This window comes from Grus americana, chromosome 5 (assembly GCF_028858705.1).
Source record: "Grus americana isolate bGruAme1 chromosome 5, bGruAme1.mat, whole genome shotgun sequence".
Classification (NCBI taxonomy): domain Eukaryota; kingdom Metazoa; phylum Chordata; class Aves; order Gruiformes; family Gruidae; genus Grus; species Grus americana.
In genome coordinates, this window is record NC_072856.1 from 20449607 (window position 1) to 20470296 (window position 20690).

A 20690-nucleotide genomic window follows, 5' to 3' on the forward strand; every position below is an offset into this window, starting at 1 on the left:
ACTTGCGCTGCCACCAGGAAAGGGCTCATTCTGCAATTTTTTATTTTTAAAAACAAGTTGAAAAATTAACTGGATTAAAGAAAAACAAGCCCCCGCCGTGTGTTCCCTGCTCCCTTGAAGCCTGGTCCGTGGCACTGTGGAAAGGGGGTTTCTATTACAGGTTTCTTATAATAATAAAAATGAGGGGGCAGCCAGTGAAGAGGCTGTTTGTCACGGCCCTGCTTGCTGCAGCGAGATGCTTGTAACTCGCTCCATCCAGGCAAGCCTCCAGGCAGGTCTCCACCACAGCTTCACTCCCCTAGTCAAAGGAGCAAGGACTTTTCCGAATGCACAATAGGTCTTTTGAGGAGGCTATGTGGAACGGGAGTGCCGCTGTTTTCTGTTGAATATAGAAAGCACTTTAAAAATAAAAAAAAAAAAAAAAAAAAGGAAGAGGGTCGCTTCCATCCGCAGGGGAAGAGGGTTGCTTTGTGTCGTCGGTCTCTGGTTTTATTTTTGCAGTCTGTAAAAATACTCTGGCCATCCACATCCATTCACAATATAAAGCAGTAAAAAATATATATATGTGTATATACATATATATATATAAAAAATATGGTTTATTTATACAGTTACACTTGCAAGGCAATCGATCCTCCACTGGCCAGGCCCTTCTACCTCCAGATGCTCTGTCTGGTTGATACAACTGCAAGACAAGACAAAAACAACCTGAGTGACCCCATCATGGTGGGCGAGCGCTCGTGAGAAGAAAAAGGGAACGGAAAACAGGATGTACATGAGCACAAAGCCTGGACTGGGAGATGGACATGCAGACAGCATCTGGTGAGATGGGGATGGATGTTGTGGGCCACGAGGAGGATAGCAGTAGGGTTTTGCTGAGGGGACGGTGGCATGGGTGGGAATGGGATGCCGAGATGCAGGCAACATCGCCACAGCAGGCAGGGACATCACAGCTTGCTTTTGCTGCACGTAAAAACGCGGTGCTAGCTGGAAAAAGGGTCAAGGGAGGTGGAAAGGATTTGGGGGCAAACTAGTCCCCAAGATGGAGCAAAAGCGTCTCCTGTGAAAGATGGGAACCAAACCCTCCCTGTCTTAAACCTAGCAAGGTCTTATCCCCAGGGGATGAGGAGCACCCTCTGCGGCTCCTGGCGGCGCAGAGCCGGACCGCCAGCGTGTGAGCCCCTGGCAGCAGAGTGGAGGCTGCTGCGGTGTAAGCTTTGCTTTTCCTAATGGCATATATAAATAACTCTGGCCCCCCGCTCCCAGCACACACTTGCTCTCTGTGGCCCAGAGCTGTTTTGGGCAGCAAAAGCCTCTCCCCTCTTCCTACACATCCTCCCCAGCCCAGCTCAGGCTCCCAGGGGCCAGCCAGGACGTACGCACCCTCAGGGTTCAGGCTGGACACCAGGGGCTCCGGCAGGGTCCTGGGATGGCCGAGGACCTGCTTGGCGCTGGCCCGGGGAGGTGAGTCGGCACCGGTGGTGGGAGAAAAACCTACAGGATGGGGAAAAATGCCTGGCTCAGGCAGGGCTCGTGCCTCCCGCACTTGCCGGGCACAGCCGCTGCAGTGCCATGGGGCGGCCACATCACCCTCTCTGGGTGCTGTGGAGGAGAAACAACCAGGTCCCTGTTTTCCCCCATCCCCTTCCACAAGGGCCCTTTGCCATCTCCTCTCATCCCTGTGAGGATGCAGACGTGGCCCTGGGGCACTGCACTGTGCTGTGCTCACCCTTCCCTCACCAAACACAAAGAGGTCATTGGTGGCTGGAGCCCGTCCCCACCAGCTCACAGCCCCTGGGGGCTGACATTGGCCCTCGGTCACCCGCTTTTTGCTGCCACCGAGGTGGAATGCAGCAATGCTGGAAAGGAAAGCTACCTGTGGCTGCCCTGGCCCCAAAAGCAGCAACGCAGGATCTGACCCCTGAGCACAGCTATGAGCAGCCCTGAGGCTTCAGTGGGGAGGAGGAAGAAGCCCCAGGGCTTGAAAACCTCAGAGATGCCCCAGGGTAGTGAGCAACCACTGTGCCAGCACCGAAACCCCATCCCTGCTGCCTAACCTCAGCACCTAGGGCAGAACCACCAGCATTGGGGGCGATCTGTTTGGAGGTGGTGCCGACCCCCTTGGAAGGGGAGGCAGGGAGTGGGCAGGGGTCCCACGGAGCAGCCCTCGCGGCCGAGCCGGCAGCGGCGTGCTGACCTCCGTTTCTCCGGCAGGCTGGCAGCTCGCGCGGGCTCGGCTCTGGCTGGGCGTCCTCCTCGGACCTGGCCTGCAGGACAGTCACCGTGGCCCCCGTCTGCTGAATAAACTGCTGCAAATTACACTGCCTCAGCTCCTTATTTAACTCCTCCAGCTCTTGGGTCTGGGCCTGCAAAACACACACCGAGGGGGGAACAGGGTGAGCCACATGTCCCCCCCATGCCCCAAAACCACCTGGCATACCACCCCCAGGGCTGCTCCCCTAGCTGGGGCTCACCCTGCTGGAGCCGGTGGAGGGGACCTTGGGGGTACCACAGCTCAGCCACCCCTCTCCAAGGGCCTGCAGGAAAGGGGGTGCCCAGGCAGCAGGAACAAGAGGAAGGTCTTGTTTTGGGAACAGCCCTGCTTTGCTGCATCTCCACAAGAGGGTGCGAGTAGCCGTCAAACGAGAAGCTCAAGATGAGATGCTGGAAGCACAGCTGCCCTGGGGAAGGGCAGCTACCACCACCTGGCTGGGCAAAAACTTCTCCCTTTTGCCCCCCACCCCGTGGGCAGAAGGTGGGTGTCACCCAGCGCCTAGACCCCCTGATGCCGGGACAAGCGAGTTGGGGGGCATCGTGGCACAGCCCCACAGCCACCATCTCCATGCTGTGGAGCCCTCCATGATAAGCCCGAGCCCCTGCACAGCTTGCACGGTCAAAAGGCTTCATGCACAGGCACCATGGGGAGCTACGCTATCCCCCTCCGCAACTCCTTTATCCAAGACAACATTGACCCTTGCGCCAACGCCACTGAACCCGCACATGGACCATTTGCTCCACATGCGCCATCATCCATGCTGGACCAGGGCGATGCTGCACTCCCCGTGCACCAGCCAGCAGGACTGCCAGCCCAGACACAGCGTGCACTGAGAGCAATGGGCGTGGGACCTTGTAAGAGTGATGGTGTCCTCCCGAGAGCAGTCACTGCTGCTGAGCCACCTCCATGCACCCAGCCCCACACTCACTGGCCAGGTGAGGCAGGACTAACCCCACTCAACCCATCAGCCCCATGCTGCTGGAAAGCTGGTCCTATCCCCTCCTGAAGAGTCCACCACCCCATGGGAACGCTCAACCCAGTCCTATCTACCTGCAGGTTTCTTTCAGCTTCCTCCAGGGCCTTCTCCACACAGGCCAGGTTGCTCTCCAGCTGGGTGCCTTGCTTGACCTTGGCATCCAGGTCCCTTTTCATCTTGGCAGCCATGTCCTCCAGCTCTGTGGGGCTGGGCACAGGGGTCTCCTTCCCCCTCTTGGCCCTCTCGGCCATCTCCCACTGGATCTCCTCCTGCAGAGCTTCAGTCCGGGCACTCAGCTCGTAGATCCTCTGGGTGTACTCCTCCAGGCTGGCCCGCAGGCTCCTAACTCGCTCCTGCCGCTCCCGCTCACACTCCTTCTCCAGCCGCAGCTCATTCTGCCAAAACTCCTCCTCGCCAAGCTCTGTCTCATTCCTCCGCACCAGGTGTTCCAGGTAGAGGATCTCGTCCTCCTGGCCGGCAAGCCGGCCGCGCTCCCAGAGCCGTAGGTCCGTCTCCAGTGTGTCCCCATGAGCCTCCAAGGAATGCAGTTGCTCCTGCTGCCACAGCACCCTCCTAAAGAGCTCCTCCTTGGAAGGCTGGAGAACCCCACCGCCCTCCAAGTCCATCCCTTCCCGTGCTTGGTGCCTCCAGCGGCTCACGGCAAATGGGTCGCCAGAGCCTGTAGGACCCAAATTGAAGGTCATGGATTTTTTCGACTCCCGGGAACGGGGTGCATCCATGCCGGCAGGCCTAGGCTTGATGGGCAAACTGGCCCGGATGAACGTCCTCTCAGGGGCTTGGGGAGCACCCTCCGAGGAGGGCCGCTCAGCCACACTGGGGCCCGTCCGCCGCAGGACAAACTGCACATCATTGGCATACTGCCCGCACTTGGCCAGCGACTCCAAGGGACACTCCAGTGGCAGCAGCTGCCGCTCCTTCTCTCGCAGCTTCTGCACCAGCACATAGCGGCCTGTCTGACCTGCCAGGAGGAGGAGAGCACATCAGATAGGGAAAGCCACAGTCAGCAGTGGTGTGCTGAGGCTGCTGCCCCACAAGCAGCAACTGGTGACATCCCCACCACCCCAGAGCAGGACCCCCACCCACCCAAGGTCTCCTTTTCCCAGGAAGCACATACAGATGGGGCACCCCCTTGGCAGATGCCTCTGCCTGCAAAGGGGCATCTCCCCCAGCAGATGGACATGGCTCACCGATGGCCCGCGCCAAGGCGATGACCACTTCTTGGCAGGTGGTTTGCTCCGAGACGCCACAGACGACCCTCTGGATCCCATCCACCCAGACCTTCAGCTCCATCCCTGCAGTTGCTGGGCCTCAGGCCCGCTGGGTCATCACAGGATGGGCTGCCTGTGGGGAGAAAAGAAACCAGGTTTCCATCCCAAGCTGCTAATGAGAAATAAGAGATGCTTTAAGAGCAGCGTCATTAAACCATCTTTAATGCCAGCATCCCATAAGGTGCATCCTAGACCAAGCAGTTGCTCACTGCCACCCTCCATCCATCCATCTCTGCATGGATTACATTTTTGTTAATATTATTAAAACACCGATGTTCATCTGGAAAAAACACCCAAACAACACTTTTTCTTTTTTTTCTCTTTTTTTTTTCTTATGTTTGGGCAGCAGGTCCAAACCTTACTGTGGTTAAGAAATGATGGGGTTTGTGTGCCTGCATGGTGCCCAGAAGAAGATGCCTGAGTTATTTTTGCTGTGAGCGCAGACTTTTAATGGGTCTGCTGGACCTTCACTGTGATTTCTCCGACAATTTGGCAGCACAGCACTGGGTGATTTTCCAAATAATGTTGGAAAAGGCAGAGAAACTGCCAGCTGCCCACCCTTGCAACGGGATATTGAGAGAGGTTGCAGATAATGCACGTTTTAATCTATTTACCTCCACCTCAATTTATCAGAGAGGGATTAAGAAATTAAAATAAAGCCTCTTTCTGCACAAAAACGTGACCAAAGGTGAGGTTTGGGAGGGGGAGCCAGGCACACATGCCTGTGGCGAAGCCCAGACCCCTGGGGATGCTCTGCCCAATCAGGGCCCAGCCTGACTCCCACCCAGCCGCTACTTCTGCTGCATTAAAATAACACCCGTTATCCCAGGGCACCCAACTCCTGCATCTTCCAGCAGCTCAACAACTGCAAAAGTCTTAAAAAGAAAAAAAAAAGCACAAGCTGTAAAGAATTCAAATATTTGAGCTTATGGTATTTTCAAACACTGTGCAAAGACCTATCTTCCCCCTCCTCCCAATAACACTGCTTTTTCTAGCATCAGGCTTGTCTGAAAGCCCCGGGGGGAGGAACATACACAGGAAGTCTCCAGGTCTTTGTCCAGAGGGTCCCAAAACAGTTTCCCAACCTAACCCGGCTGGTCGCAGCCTCTCTATCCCTCAGCTCCAGCTCTCCAAAGTTTGCAGTCAGGCTGCGAGAAAGCTTTGACCTCAGGTTAAACACCACTTCTTGTTTATTTTTTGTTGCCTGCTTGAGTAATCAAAGGAGGGCTCAAAGGGTCCCACCTCCGGTGACAAGGGGTTTTAGCCATGGTGCGAGAAAGGCAAGGAGGAACCAGGGAAGATACGGCTTGGTGAGGCCATTTCCCATGGGTGCTGAGTCCCACTGGTGCCACCCCCCTGCCCACCTCTGAAACGTGGGCATGGAGCAGCCGCTGCAAATACCTCGGCGCTGAGCTCATGTTTGCCTTGGCTGGGCGGCCGGGGAAAACCGGTGGGGGTGAAGGGCACCTTGGACTTGACTGACGTCCCTGTGAGCCCAAAACTAAAATTTGCAAGGTTTAGCCCAATTTAATTCCAAAGCTCGGTTTTGGCACTGCTCCCCCCACCCTGTGCATTCAAGGCTGCAACCGGCTCCCAGTGTGGAGCAAAGTCCGGACACTGCCACGGCACCACCCAGCTCACCCCGAAGCCACTGTGTGTCATCCCCCCCCACTGCTGTGGCACCCTAATGCCAAATTTGGGGTGGCAATGCATCCTGGGGAGCACTGCCCCCACCCCGGCCAGGGACCCAGCTAGCATCAAACCCGGCTTCACCTGCTCTGACCTTGCGGGGAGGCCAGGAGCTTAAAAATAAATAAAAAAACCCCCCAATATCCCAGCTGGTTGAGTCGTATCGCACAGCCTCACCTTGCCCAAAAAATCCAGTGGTTGCTGAATGCTGCCAGGTGCAGGAGCAGGACGGCCACCGGCACACCAGTCCCAGGCACCTGCTTGGGCTCAAACCCGGCACCAACCTCCGGCCCCACCTTGGCCGGCCGCCCCAGCAATCATTTACCAGGAGCCAGCATGCAGCACACTGCTGCCAAAAAGCTGGGAGTGGCGGCGGCCAGCTTTTCTCCCAATATGGGGGAAGCCTCCCCCAAAAGCAGCTGGCACATCCCTCCTCACTGCATCTTTCCCTGCTGCATCCCCCAACACCCCAAAATCCAATTGTTTTTATTAATATTTCCTGAAATTCTTGCAAGCACAGGGGCTCCCCATTAACTGATTGCTCGCCAGAGCCCCTGAAGTTTTGGGGGGCTGCTGTCCCCAGCTTACTGCTACATACAGGATGGTATCTACCCCCTTGCAAGGGGGTGGTAAATAGGCTGGGGGCTGCTCCTCCTCCACCTGCCCTCACCCCTTCCCAGGGCCTGATGAGCTCCTCCAGCCCACCCAAATCCAACCTGGCTGCCCCTCTTCCCCCAAAGCCCTGGGCTCATGGAGGAGCTGACGGGATGAAGGCAGCTCATCCTCATCTAGGGGGCCCAGCGATGCTCCTCACAGCCCCTGGTCCCTGCTTAGGGGGCACATCGCAACCCACATGCAGCATCTCATCCCCAATATCCCACCACGCCAGCATCACCCTGGTTCAAAAGAAACTCCAAAAAAACCCACCAGACCAAACCACCTAAGAGCCACCAGGCAATAAACACCCAAACCTCCACCACCTCCACTGTAGCCCCTCCCAGCTCTTTACGGTCACTCCTAAAAACCCAGCAGCTGAGGGGCAGTCTTGTTGCTCCACCTGCCAGTATGACCCCCCCTCTCCCCAAGCTTCACCATCACCCCCTTCTTTAATTAGTGGGTGTCTTTGTTACACCACCAGGTAGCAAAAATTGCTTTTTTTTTTTGGGTAAGAATCACTTTTCTTGTGAAAGAAGCACTTCTCAGCAGGAGGCCAGTTTCCAGCTGCCTCTGTTTGTATTCACCCTAGGAGGTCACTTTAATGATGAACCAGAAGTGCAGGCAGCTGCCAGGCCCTGCCGGCTGCCTGAAAACAGCACAGGGAAGTGAGCAGGTGGCTGTGGGCACCAGGACACATGATGGCCACTCCCCAAAGCTACTCTCATTTTATTCTTACCCCTCTAGACTTCTAAACCATTTTTTATTGGAATCAGATTAACAAAGTGACTAATTTTCTGCTCCCTTCTCCATGCGATGGGTCCTAAAACTGAGGGTATGGATGATTCATACCACGACTTCAACAAATTTCCTAACTGGGAGTTAGAATTTCAAATGTTGACACTAAAAAAAAAAAATCTATTTTTTTAAAAAATTAACAAATCTCAGACCTTGCAGCTTTATTTTGTTTCCTGGCACTGTCATCTTCCAGTCTCCCCAAAGCTGCTGGGCTAAAGGAAGAGATGAAGAAGCATTTCTGCAAGCGCAGGAGGACGCATGTTTTGCGCAGCTCCTGCAAACCACGATGCTGATGGCTGCTGGGACTTGCAACAGTTTGGTGATGTCTCTAGACCTGAAATAATACATGGCCAGCCAAGCAAACTGGCCAGTCACCCTCCTTACAGAAGCAAGGGCTGCTGCCAATTTGCAGAGACGCCCGTGTTCCCCACAGGGGCTCTCATAAGCTGGGACAGCACCTTCCAGCCAAGGATTGCTAACACTTTGCATCTGCCTTTCTGCCACATTTTCCACACACAAGAAAAAAAAAATCCAGTTAGGAAAAAACCCACCAATTTTCCACCCAAGAGTAAGGCCAGCTGCAACCCAAATCCCAAAGCACCCCAAACACCTCTCAGCTGCATCCCAAACGCCTCTACTAGAGCTCCCAACAAGCACCATCTGGGAAGATTTTGAGCCAAGCATCCCACCAGCACTGAGGTTTCACCCATTTTGGGGGGTTCATTCACCTCCCTATGTCCACCCCCTGGCAGACAGCTGGATACAGGGTGAGGCAGACGGGCGAGCAGCGGCACAGAGAGAGCATTCTGGCAAGCCTAATTAAAACTGCAAAAAGCCAGACTAGCCTTTCAGGTCAGGGTTTGGGCTGGGGGTAGGGTTATAAAGACTCACAATTAATAAATAAAGATGTATTTGTACTTGAGAGCAGGCTGTGATGAGCCCACCATCTGAAGAGGACCAAGGTGTCTATGGGGACCAGCAGCTCTGCATCCCTCTGGATGCGCTCCAGGCAGATGCTGGGGTGCTCTCAGATTATGTTATTCCTTCTTTGAACCTGACCCTCTCACTTCTCTCCCACCCAATGCTGGGGGGGACACTCATCCCAGCTGCATGCAGACACACAAGTAAAGAAAACCCAGATACGTGAGTAAACAGCAAGCGGCGAGGGGAGGAGTGGCCCTGTGCTGCCACCCTGCATGCCGGAGTGCTGGCAGGCTGGCCATGACTCACTGCTCCAGATCAGCTGCTGCTGTGACACATCCAGCAGCTATTTAATGCTTCCTCAAGTCCCTCCCTGCCTGAAGCACCGGGCCCAGCTCCTGGGCACCAAATGGAAGGGATGGTACTTCCCTGCACGCTGAAACCCTCTGGTGGGACAGAAGCCTCCCCATTACTCAGGTGTGGAGAGGTGACCCAACACAGAGAAGATCCACGGGGAACTGAAGCCTCCCGACAGCTCTCATCCCACAGCAGGTTGGAGGGGATGGGGTGGGGTCCAGGCTCCCCTCCAGCCCATCAACAGTGTCGTCCTACCTTGCGTCCCTCTTTTGGAGTGGCATCACCTGCCCTCGGCTGGAGTGTTGCAGGGATAGAGCAGCTCTGCTGGGTTTTCCATGCCATGTCCATACCAGACCAGAAGGTGACACCATGGTCAAAGGTTGAGGCTGTGGCCAAGGGTTGACACCACTGGGCAGAGATCAGCCAAGGCAAGGGTTGATGCAGTGGCACTTCCTGGGCTGGTAGGTCCCATGCAGGGTGGAGATGACCATACATGGCTCTGAACAAGCTGTCCATGGAACAGACTCTGGTGACCACCGATGTCACTGCCACCACAGGAGGGAGGACCAGGCAATGCCCTGCCTGCAGCCATGTTGTGCAGAACCTTTCCACGGTGCTATGCTTGTCCTGAGGATGCTGGCCCCAGGATCCTGAAGGGACATCATCTCCTGTCCTGGTGCAAAGCAGCCCAGAGGGCCACCTTCCAAAGAGGTCATCAACCTCTCCTGCAGCATGGGTGCCATCAGGACACAGGTGCAGGACTTCAGCCCAGGGCAGCAAATGGGTTACTTCATCTTGGCGCAAAGCACTGACATGGGTTAAACAAACTCAAGAGGTGACAAACGAGTCCTACCAGAGTGGCCAAAGCCTAGAGAGGCAGCTCTTCATCCTTCTACTGTCACAAGGAGGGTGTGCAAGCATTACTCACCCTCCAGGCCTATCAAAGCCACCAGCTCTTATGCAAGGTGACCGCAAGCAGCCAGGAGCAAGGAAGCAGCAGGCACAGAGCTCTAATTCACATCTGAGTGGCTTATTTAGAGCATGGGTCCACCCATCATGCCCCGTCCAGCTCCCTGCTCTACCATGGTGTGCCTGACAGCAAGCCCTAAAAAAATCAGCAAATTACTGAAATCAGTAATTTCAAAACTGCACGAGGGCTTTGCGGACTCCACTTTTCTCCTCCTGGAGAAACCCCAGTCGGGGACAGGGATAACCACTGCAAACATACCCTTAAGGTGCAGCTTTACCAGAGATGTGCAGACGGATCCCAGCCCACATGCACACCCAGGCCCTGTCGCGCTTTGTTAGCAAGTGGCTTCTGCTGGGGGCATCTTACGATGTGTAATGCACGCTCGGCATCTGCCGAACGTTACATACATGTTTCAAGGGCTTTTTGCACCCAAAGGAAGTCAAAGGGCTAAGATGAGGAAAAGCAAGTCCCGTGGTACTTGCATCGCTCAAGAGCTGAAGGATCACTTGAGCCTGAAGCCACAGACCACCAGTGAAGTTCCCCAGCACCCCAAGGGGGACATGTCCCACACGTTAGGATCTTGCAGGAACCACTCAAAGAGACAGATTTCTGGAGAGCCATAAGCACCATGACAGCAACCCCCATTAATAGCAAAATATAGGCTTGGGGATTTTCTAATCCACTTCTTCCCCAAAATTACAGACCCATGCTAACATGCCTGGGGTGTACCAACGAGGCTGGCCGATGCCGAGCAGGGTGGGAAAAGCTGGGGACAAATCCTGCCCAGGGCTGTGACGCAGGATGGGGACAGGCCTTGGGGCGATAGCCTTCAGCAGGGATTTAGGGGAGGGAGGCTTACACCCCGGCCGATACAGAAGCAGCTCACCCCATCCCAGCTCTACCTGCAGGGATTTCTCTCACCATTTCTTTCACCCAAGCTTTTGGGTCTGCTACAGCATCAGACCCACACGAAAGCTTCAGAAACGGCACTGGGAAGGAGCTGGGGAACTTTTTTCCCCTCTTAAGCCAAGATTTGTGGCCATGGCAGGCCAGCATCAAGAGCCAAGTTGAAACATCGAGGATTGCGGGCAGTGATGACATTTCAGGGATGTTTACTAGCCAGACCACCCCACAGATGAGCGGCCAACCAAAAGCTCATTATAAATTAAATGAGGCAAAGAAAACCCCTCCACCTACTGCACACACTCACGTTACAGCGTTTCAGCCTGGAAGGGGAAGGATCATCTTCCTCACCTTAATGCATCGTATTTCCGCCTTGCAGCACTAGTGGTTACCATCCATGGGGGGAGAAGAGCTGGGAAGGCTGGCTAGTGAAGTCTGCCTTAAAGAGGAAGACTTGCAAGGGAAACATTTAACAGCACCTGCTGTCGGTGCCAGGCGTGCAAGTGAAGAGTAACTTCATGAAAGAAGCTGAGAGTAAATTCATAGTTTCTTCTCAAGGGGGGCAATGCAAAATTAGCAACAATGTATAGATTAGAGGGGAAAGAAAAAGGCTCTTGCACTGCTGTGCTCCTTTTTTCTTCTGCAATTGAACCTGCTCAGACACCAAGCCCAGGAGGAGCTGAGGAAGTATTTAGGTGTGCAGCTCCCAGCACAGGGGCAAAGCTAGGTCTAGGTACCTTTGGGCTCTAGGCTGACCTAGATCAGCCTTGAAGGATTAGGGGTTGGACTTGAAAATCTTTCAGGGTTGAGTCCACCCGCTAATTTTTCCCTAAAACTATTCTCTTTATTTTTTAATACAAAAAAAATGATGCTTGCTCTTCAGGTGTCAAGGCACCGCTGTACCTGCAGCTGCTGCCCAGCTGCAAACCCCAGCACAGCAGCTCCAGGATGCCCAAATGCCTATTGTCTTCAGGGGACGACCCACAATCCAGCTCTTAAAAGCCAAGCTCTGAGGGGTATTTGCCAGACCATCTACATGCAAACACAACTCCAGCACGCATCTGCCAGCAGGTCCAGCATCTCCGTCACGTTCATTTTCCACAGTGGTCATCAGCGAAAGCATAATGCAATTTGTGAGTATTCCCCTGTTATTACAAATAGCCCATTACCCAAGTCAGAAAACAGCTTACATTTCTCATTACGCAGGACGCAGGAGGAATGCTGCAAATCAGGAGATGCAAGAGCCTGTTCAAGCCCTGGAAATAGTCTGAAGTACCCAAAGTACCTGTTTTCTCCTCCCCAGCCAAAGAGGAGGAGAAACGTTTCAATTTCCTCCAAACTTCCATCCCCACCCCCCAAGGGGATCAAAATGTGGAAACCCCAACCAACGAGCTGTTTCTCCCAATGCCTCAAGAAGAGCCAGAAATGACCCTCAAAGGGCAGCTTCCTCGCGATGCTCGCCCAGTCCAGCCCAGAGGACAAGATGCACCTTGGCCACCTACAAGGCAAACGGAGACAGGCACTGACCTGCTGCTCTCCCTGTCTCATCTCAGAGCGATCAAGGATTTCATTGCCATAGGATTACAGGAAAATTCAGGCTCTGCACCTCTCCTCCGAGTAAGACCAGCGACATGAAAAAGCCAAATGACCTACAAATACTCTCCCCACAACCTGCCTTCCAGCCTCCTTCAGAAGAGCTGGCGTCAGCCATCAGCAATCCTCTCTCCACTCCAGTTCTCATCTTAGGGGAGAGAGTAAATAACAAATTAGCAAATGCAAAACTGGGCATAAACCTTCCAGATTTTATTTTCCATTTCCAGAATAACTTGTAGTTTCCTACCCTGCTTCAGAAAGCGGCCACACACCAAAGATGCACTACTGGGTCTCCGGAGGAGAGGATGCACTGATGAATATGCAGGTGCATGCTGCCACAGATATTTATTTATAACTTTGTAGGATTAAAAAGGCCTTTAATGACCATTTGCCAAGAGCGGAAATCGCTCCTTTCTTTCTCTCATACACACACAGATGCAAAGTCAAATAAACAAGAGACCCAGGATTAATCCAGGCTGAACCCTTCAATAAGACACTCGGGTATTTTAGAAGTCTCTGTTTTCATGCTACCTGGCACATGATTAATTAGGCAGAGGTGCTATCAATCCCCACCCAGAGATAATAAGTTCTTTAAAGCACTAAAATGGAGGCACATCTCTGGAGAGGCAGCTCAATCCCCTCTCTGGCACTAAAATGCAAGGGGCCATTCAGCGGGGGGTACAACTCAGTGTCCTTCAACAAGTGAATGGAGATCATGGCTGCATGACCAACTTTAATCCCCGAAACCACCTTGCTGTGAGGCAGCAAACATCTGGCTGAAGGTTTTGATGCTGGCAAAGGGCTCCACCTCCTGCTCCACAGGTAGGTATCCTCCCTCCAAATGCTGGAGGTCAAGGGCTCCACCAGCACTCAGTGATACCCGAAGGACCAAGATGGGATGGGAACCAGTGCTGGGGACAGTGCCGGCCCTCCCGCCTGCACAGAGGGAGATGCAATAAAAATACCTTGGTTTTTCAGAGGCATTTAGGAGCTTAATCCTCCTGTGACTCATGCTCACCTGGGGTCACTGTGGGGAAACTCAGCCTTTTGAACCTCCTACCCCAACTTCTTTATACTCCCAGCAGGTCATTAAAAAGTCAAACGAATTCAAAGAGGGCAGCATCAAGTCCAACACTGCAGCCTACACAATCCTCAAACTGTCTTAAAACACTCCAAAAATTACTTGAGGCGAAGTAGATTTGAGGGACAACTAGTCCTTGGCATGCAGCTTCTCAAAGATGCAAAGCGATGCTGTTTCTAGCACATCCACTCCTGGGTCCCAGGGATATTTCCCTGCCAGAGTGGGAGAGCAAATGTCCTTTCACAACATAAGGTGCCGGGTTTGTAAAATTTTTTAGAACGCTAGAAAGAGCAATAGAAAAAGATTATTTTTTTTTAAACCCTAGAGGAATCATTTCCATTGTACAATCCCTGTGCAGATACTGCTTCTTTCCCCACTAATGGTGGGGCAGGCAGGAACACCTTTGACCTGGTATGATGTGGTACAACCTGGTGCCCAAGCTGGGTTAGCCCTTGGAAAGCCTTGCAGAGCCGGCCCTTTGGGATGGGACCCCAAGGACTTGACGAGCTACCCTGAGAAAGCCCCATCCCAGAGGAATCAGGGCAGGAAGGAGAATAAGGAGAGACATCCTCAGAGCAAGCCTGGGAAACACCTGAATTTCTACAGGCATAAAACATTAAAGAAAGACCTGGGCGTACTGGTCAAGAGCCCAAGGAGACCACAAGCTGCTTTCTGACAATCAATTAAGCTCAAGTTGTCCCTCAGAGAAGCAGGGGAGATTTCATGTTGCAGGAACCAGTCAGCGCCCATCACAACACGCAAAGAGGTAAACACCCATTGCCTGGTCCACCCAGCCTTCCCACCATGAGTATGTTTGGCTCTTTGCAGTAAGGAACACTGCCCTTTCTAAATCTTGCCAGAACTTGGAAAAGAAAATAAATAAAAACAGCAAGTGAAAACAGCAACCACAAAGCCTCAAAAAAACCCCAACGCAACTGATCTTTATTCTTAACTAGAGATGTCTGTGGTGTTCATCCAACCCCCTGCATGCTATGAGCCACCTCATGCAAGCATCCAGAGGCAGAAACCAGCTCCCTGCTGCACACTCGCACCTCCCGGGGAAAGCGATATTCCCAGGAGGAATCATTAAACCAGTAAGAACCCTAAAAAATGCTCTGCCCTCAATCCCTCAGCTAGGCAGCTTCACAGTAGCAGCTGGGTGCTCCCATCCTTTGCCAATGGTTTCCCCAGGCTGGCAGGAAAAGCAGGGAGCAAAGGGCAGGCTGCTGCTCACTGGGCTTCTCTGCTGACCCAGCTACTCCCCTATAGGATGCTATAGGTACCTCCAAAGTGCCCATGCTCAGGAGCAGAGTGCTAGGTCTAACATCATGGGGGACCTCCACAGGGGACCTCAAAATGCTCGAGAGCACCATGGCATCCCATTGTCAGTCCTCCAGTTACGCAGGAGGCACTTGGGGGGACATGGGGAGGTTTGAGCATGTGCCTCCCAAGACCAAGAGCTCCAGCAGGTCCTATGCTGCAGCAGGGTTACGAAGCAGCAGAGGAAGCCTTCCCAAATTCAGGCAGTGCTCAACTGCCCCCAGGTTTCCAGCTCAGGGCTGATCCACCCGTGTCTTCAGGTAAGAAGTGTTGCAGGGCTTTTTTTCTCCTCTTTTTTTTTTTGAAGCAACAAGTTAATCTAGATGACTAGCCTGGGGCAGCTGGAAGCACCCCAGCCCTCAAGAAAGTGCTGACTCCAGTCCACAAAAAGCCAGATAATCAGCTGCTTTTAGAAGCTCATGAACTTGGCATCTGAAAAATGGAAGGACATAAAATTGTTAGCAATCATTTACAATAATAGGATTTTGTTAAAAACCTTCTGTGGAGACACACTTATGCCTTAATTTGACTACACAGGTTTACAAGGGCATAGACAAGTTGGGACAGATTGAGGAACATCCCTTAAAAAGATGCTCTTAAAAACAATGCACACACAGAGAGCTAATACTGAAAGCGTCCCTCATGCCTTTATTTAAACTCTGGCACAGAGCAACCCATCGTCAAGCAGCACCTGGACTTCTTCCTAGCTCACCACAGTGCCTGACTCAAGGAAATACTCTGCTCCAACGCCCTGGCATGCACATCATGGCCTCCCAGCCAAGGAGGATCAACCCCTTGTCTGGATTTGGTCCCAAAGCATCACCCCCCTGGCACACAGGGGGACAGCACAATGCGGGCTTGGGTCACTTCCAAGCCACCATTGGAGGCTTTTCCCCATAGCAGAAGACACAAATGGGACAGGGCAGAGAGACATTGAAAAATATTTTGAGATGAACCAGCGGGGACCCTAGCAGATGTACTCAGGCAGTATTTCTCTGCAGCACATGGCAACAGTGAAGGCAACCATGACACACATCTCCTAAATAGAGGTGGACAACATGGAGCAGACCACCTTCCACCCAACCCCATTTCACAACCAATCCCCAAAATACTTTGGCGCAGAAGGTCCTCTATTTGCCCAGGCACAGGAAATCTCTATATTTTCAGCAACTACATCACTGCTACCCTGTTTGGCCAAGTCATATTTCAAAGAGCAGGGAACAGAGCACCCTGGGATGATTCAGACCGGCCATTGCCACACTGCTTCGGCCAGCCGCCACCTGCTGCCAAAAGGTTCGGTCAAGCCTGGCAACCTCCCCAGCACACTCGCTGGGGCCTGCGGGTATCCAAAGCTACCAAGCACCTGAGCACAGCCGTAACTCACTTCTCTTAAGTATAAGGGGGGAAAAAAAAGAATTTAAAATAAATCAGACTTAGTTCTTAAGTTGTTTTATTATCTTAGGGTCAGACTGTTGCTTAGGTCCTCCCCTTCAAGCCCTAGGTAGAGCCAACTCCCACATCTCTCGCACTCATTTGCAGAGAGATTTTTAGAGCAACCAGCATCCCCTTGCTAGCAAATTTCAGAGTGCAGGACACCCAGACCCACAGTGCTTAATGATGCGGGGTGCCGGGCAGCCACAGGCACTGCAAGCCACACTCCCTGGACTCACAGCTTTCTATGAGAAGGTGGAAGAAAGGCTTTAGGAAGGTGTATGCACTTGTGGGGGGCTTCTCAATTTCCATGCTATTTCTTTCAAGAGGGCGTGGGGAAGCCAGGGGGACTATGCTGAGAGGGAGGCCAGGCACTGTGCTCAGGCTCTCCCGGCAGATAACCAGGATGCAGGAGGATTCCTGGCATTCCAGCAGCACCAGCAGAAGGCAAGAACATACCCCCTTCCCAAGGAGACACTGCTCGGTAAGGAAGGTAAGCAGCTATCGGCTATGCTTCCTGCTCATAACCACTGCAGACGCAGCATGTGCTCACACGCATTTGCTCTCTTCTTCTTAAGAAGAGCTGCAGTTCTTGCTGCACAAGGAGCACAACCCCACACAGCTACCCTGCAAGGTGAGTGGACAGGTGTGTGCAGCATTGCTGCCCCATCGCAGCCAGATCCAGCGCCCTGCCATCTGACAGCTGAGCTCTGGCATTCGTGCTGCCACATGTTCCCGAGGCCCAGCGCCTGCCTGGCAAGTCTTGGCAGAGCACCGAGCCAGGGCCCATAAGCGCGCCGTTAGCACCAGCATCCCTGGGAGTTGGCCCTGGCTTACTGCAAGGAGCAGCCAAAGCTCCTGTCTTGCCTTTTTGGATCATTTCTCACCCATTTCCACCTGTCTCTTCCTAATTTCTCTTGAAATCATCCATCCTGAGGGGAGTACCACAGGCTGTGCTGGAGGCAGCTACTCTGTTTGAGTGAGAGGTGCATGGCCGTGACCCCTTCCTCCATGCAATACCACCCTCAAACCCACATTTGGGTTTTAACCTGCAATTGGGTTTTTGACATGCAATTACAAAGTGCTGTCACAGGGCCGGGAAAAGCCAGGGAGAGGAGTTTGTTCTCCTACCCGTGGCAGGCCACAAGTGGAGTTATGAAACAACCTGCTGGCAGAGTTCAAAGAAGGCATCAGAAGTATGCAGCAAGGAGCCAGGCTCTTATCGAGGAATTTAACCCCTCTCGTTGGGGAGCCAGAGACATCTCTAAAGGAAAGGACAGCCAGCTTTGCCCATCCATGAAGATCATGATAGGAAGCTCCTGACATGGGTAGCTGAAACCCCACACCACCTCAGCTGCTCTTCTGCTGTGGGCTCTGGCCAGTGTTTTCAGTGCTAAGTGGGACAGCGATGCAGTTCCTTCAAGTGGGACTCAGGTCCCATGCTGGTGGCAGGAGCTGCTGGGGATGCTGGTTCCAGCTCCTGGTGTCCCAAGCAGGTGGGAGGCAAAGCCACCCAGTGCTCCACCAGCCAGGGCACCGGGCAGGTGGCAAAGGGGCTCAGGGTCTTGCCAAAAGGCACTCCCAGCCATCCCAGCCTGGGTTCTCGTTAAAGGCTTCAGGGGTTTCTGCAGGCACTCTGCCCCCAAGTCACCTCCTCGCCATCCCCGCCCCACTCCATAAGCCCGGGCGGGTCATTGCACTCTCACAGCCCCACAATAATGGGGTTATCGCCCGCTGCCGGCTGCCCTGGGAGCGGCTGACTCCGGAGAGACCCGGGGCCAGCGGCCTCGCCGCTGCAGCAGCCACCCTCCCGCGGGCTGCTCCCGGGGGTGCCGGCCCGGCTGCGGGCAGGGCCGCGCCGTGGTGCTACAAAGAGGCGGCAGCCCCTCAGCGGGAGGGGAAGGGAGAGGAGACCCGGCCCCACCGCACCGGTGCGCACTCACCTGCTACCAGCCCGGCCCCGGCAGCGGCTCCAGCTCCTCTCTCCAGCGACAGCCGCTCCGCTCCGCGGCGCGGAACCACGGCGACCTGCAGCCCCGCCGCCCCGCCCCCTCCTCCGCCCCGCCCCCCGCCAGCCCCGCCCCCAGCCAGGTGAACACCGCCCCCCCCCCCCCCCCCCCCCGCCGAGAGCCCCGAAGTCTTACAGGCGCCTTGGGTTTTTTTTAAAAAAAAGAGTCTCAAAGTCTCCTTTTTAAAAAAAGTCCTAAATTCTTTTTTTAAAAGAAACAATTTCTTCTTTTTCAAAAAAGTCTTAAATTCTCCTTTTAAAAAAACAGTCTTTAAAAAAAACTTATAAAAAAGTATTAAATTCTCTTTTTATTTTTAAAAAAGGTCTTAAATGCTTTTTTTTTTTTAAGTCTTAAATCATTGTCATGTTTCTTAAAAGAAGTCTTAAATTCTCCTTTTTTTAAAAAAAAACAACAGAACCACGCTGAAGTTGTCCATCCCCAGTGCCGCGGGACCATGCAGACGGGCTCGTTCCCGGCTGGAAGTGCCCGGCCGTATCTCAGCCTGCTCTGACAGCAGGGCCCAGACCTCCATCTGCTCCATCAGGTCCGGAGTGGGACGGAGGAAACAACCCCTTTTCGGAGAGGAAGAGCTTGGCTTGGCCCAGGCGGCGGGCACAGCGCCCCCCCCCCCCCCCCCCCCCCCCCGTGCCCGCCGGCCTGGCCCTGTGCCCTAAAACCGCAGAGAGGCGAAGGGAGGGAGACAGGTTCAGCCGGTTTGGGAAGAAGCAGGTGCCTGCTGCCATGCCGGAGGCTTTGGAAACTCCTCACCTCCCCCCTCTGCCTGATTTTCCCATTCTAGCTCCCAAAAAAACCCACCTGAAAGCTCCCCCTGCCTCGCACGCCAATGCCCTTCCTCCATGGCCCACCAAGCAATGAGGATGGCTGTGGTGGCATCAGCCTCAGTGTCCCATCCCAGTGATCTCCACCAGCAAGACTGCTCCAGCCATGCCCATGCTGGTGCAACCCTAGAGCCAAGCACCTCCTGCAGCGGTGTGGACACAGTTACCTTTGTATTTCTTGAGAAAGGATAACCCACCCATCAGACCATGGGTCCTGAGGTGGCTGCTCTAAAACAGATCTCAGGGCTGCTGCTCCATCACAAAACGTGCGTTAATTTTTACTTATAGTCAGAAAAATCCCCATCTCGTGTGGACCTCGTCAGGTTTACGACATCCTTAACTACTCGCTTCTCCACATCCGAGCTGCTGGGATTAGGAGGTGATGCAACACACGACTATGTAGCTGTCGTTCGGCAGCTTTAATTGGGGTTTTAAATTAAGTTTTCTGTTGTTCTGACATATTCCTCATAATTATGTTCTTCTAAAATCAGATAATACATCTGGCGTTCCGTAACACGGGCCATGCCCTGGAGACCTTATAGCACAGGAAGAACAAAGATCTGTATAAGAAAAAAACAAAAGCTGTTCTCAGGAGATACATATCTTATTTATTAGCTTGGATACTCTTCTGAGATCCCAATCGGACACAAACTGAGCAGAGGTTTGTTTGCCACTAGTGAGGATGGTTGTCTTTCTTTTAATAAAAAGATTTTGAGTTTTAAATCTTTCTGCCTTTAGCAGCTTGTAAAAAGATAGGAAATCTCTTTTCACTTGTAAAGCTAAAACTATTACTGCAAAAAATAAACAAACTTCTAACTCTGCACCTGCATGTCTGTGTGATGCCTTGATCCCCCACCCTACAAAGAGTTCTCCACGCCTTCCATCAACAGAGATGGATGAAAGTGTCCAGAAGATAGTTTCATATTGGTGAGCTCTTCGAATCCAGCTACTCATGGACCACCTCCTCCAACCCTTGCAGTGTCTCAGCCCACCTCCAGATTTATTCCTGAAACTCAGAAGTTCCTGTGGTGCCGAGGATTTCTTCAGGGAACTGACCTAGGAATAGTGACTGACCTGATTTCTGGGTTTGTGCTCTCTGCTTCCTTGCTGGGTTTTCTAAAGGTGTGTCTTAAAGTTTTGAAAAGTCACATGCTCGTTGTACACTGAGCAGCCAAGCTGCTTTCAGGAGGAGAGTGGAGCTATCTCAGCATCTTGAGCAGTTGAATTATAACCAAGCAGGCCCTTTGGTCTCTCCAGCCACCATCCTATTTGCAGATGAGATAGTAACCCTATCTGAGTTTCCCCAGAGAAGATGATGCTGTCTTGCTGATGTGCTCAGGAGTGCAACAAAAGACTACTTGCTCTGAGGGTTCTTAAGATACAGAATACGTTTGCACAAAAAAAGCCCTCATGAGTACAAACATACCGTGCGGTAGCAGCAGGTCATCATTTGGTGACCAGCTATAGCCTCTCTTAGTGGAGCACATCTCCACTGAGATGGCCATCCAAGCCAGCTCAAGCACAGTAGCATTAGCCCATGCTACAACATGGCACTGCACGGTCAGCGTGGGAGATGAGGGGAAAA

General features: G+C 53.0%; 1 protein-coding gene across 5 annotated transcripts in view; it reads right to left on the minus strand.

Annotated features, from left to right (window-relative positions):
* Window positions 1-513: 513 nt before the first annotated feature.
* The window catches only part of RASSF7 (Ras association domain family member 7), a 34305-nt gene continuing 14128 nt past the window's right edge, over window positions 514-20690 (minus strand). The window contains exons 1-6 of one of the 5 annotated variants that reach the window (XM_054828496.1): window positions 5575-5589; window positions 4460-4613; window positions 3326-4230; window positions 2198-2366; window positions 1384-1494; window positions 514-685 (exon numbers count right to left, since the gene is read on the minus strand). In XM_054828496.1, coding sequence (XP_054684471.1) covers window positions 654-685; window positions 1384-1494; window positions 2198-2366; window positions 3326-4230; window positions 4460-4562 — 1320 coding nt within the window. In that variant the 5' untranslated portion in view covers window positions 4563-4613; window positions 5575-5589 and the 3' untranslated portion in view covers window positions 514-653. Of the gene's footprint in view, window positions 1495-2197; window positions 2367-3325; window positions 4231-4459; window positions 4614-5574; window positions 5590-6406; window positions 6507-18200; window positions 18299-20690 lie in introns of those variants that run through there. The other 4 variants (XM_054828493.1, XM_054828495.1, XM_054828492.1 and 1 more) reach the window with 4 other exon arrangements.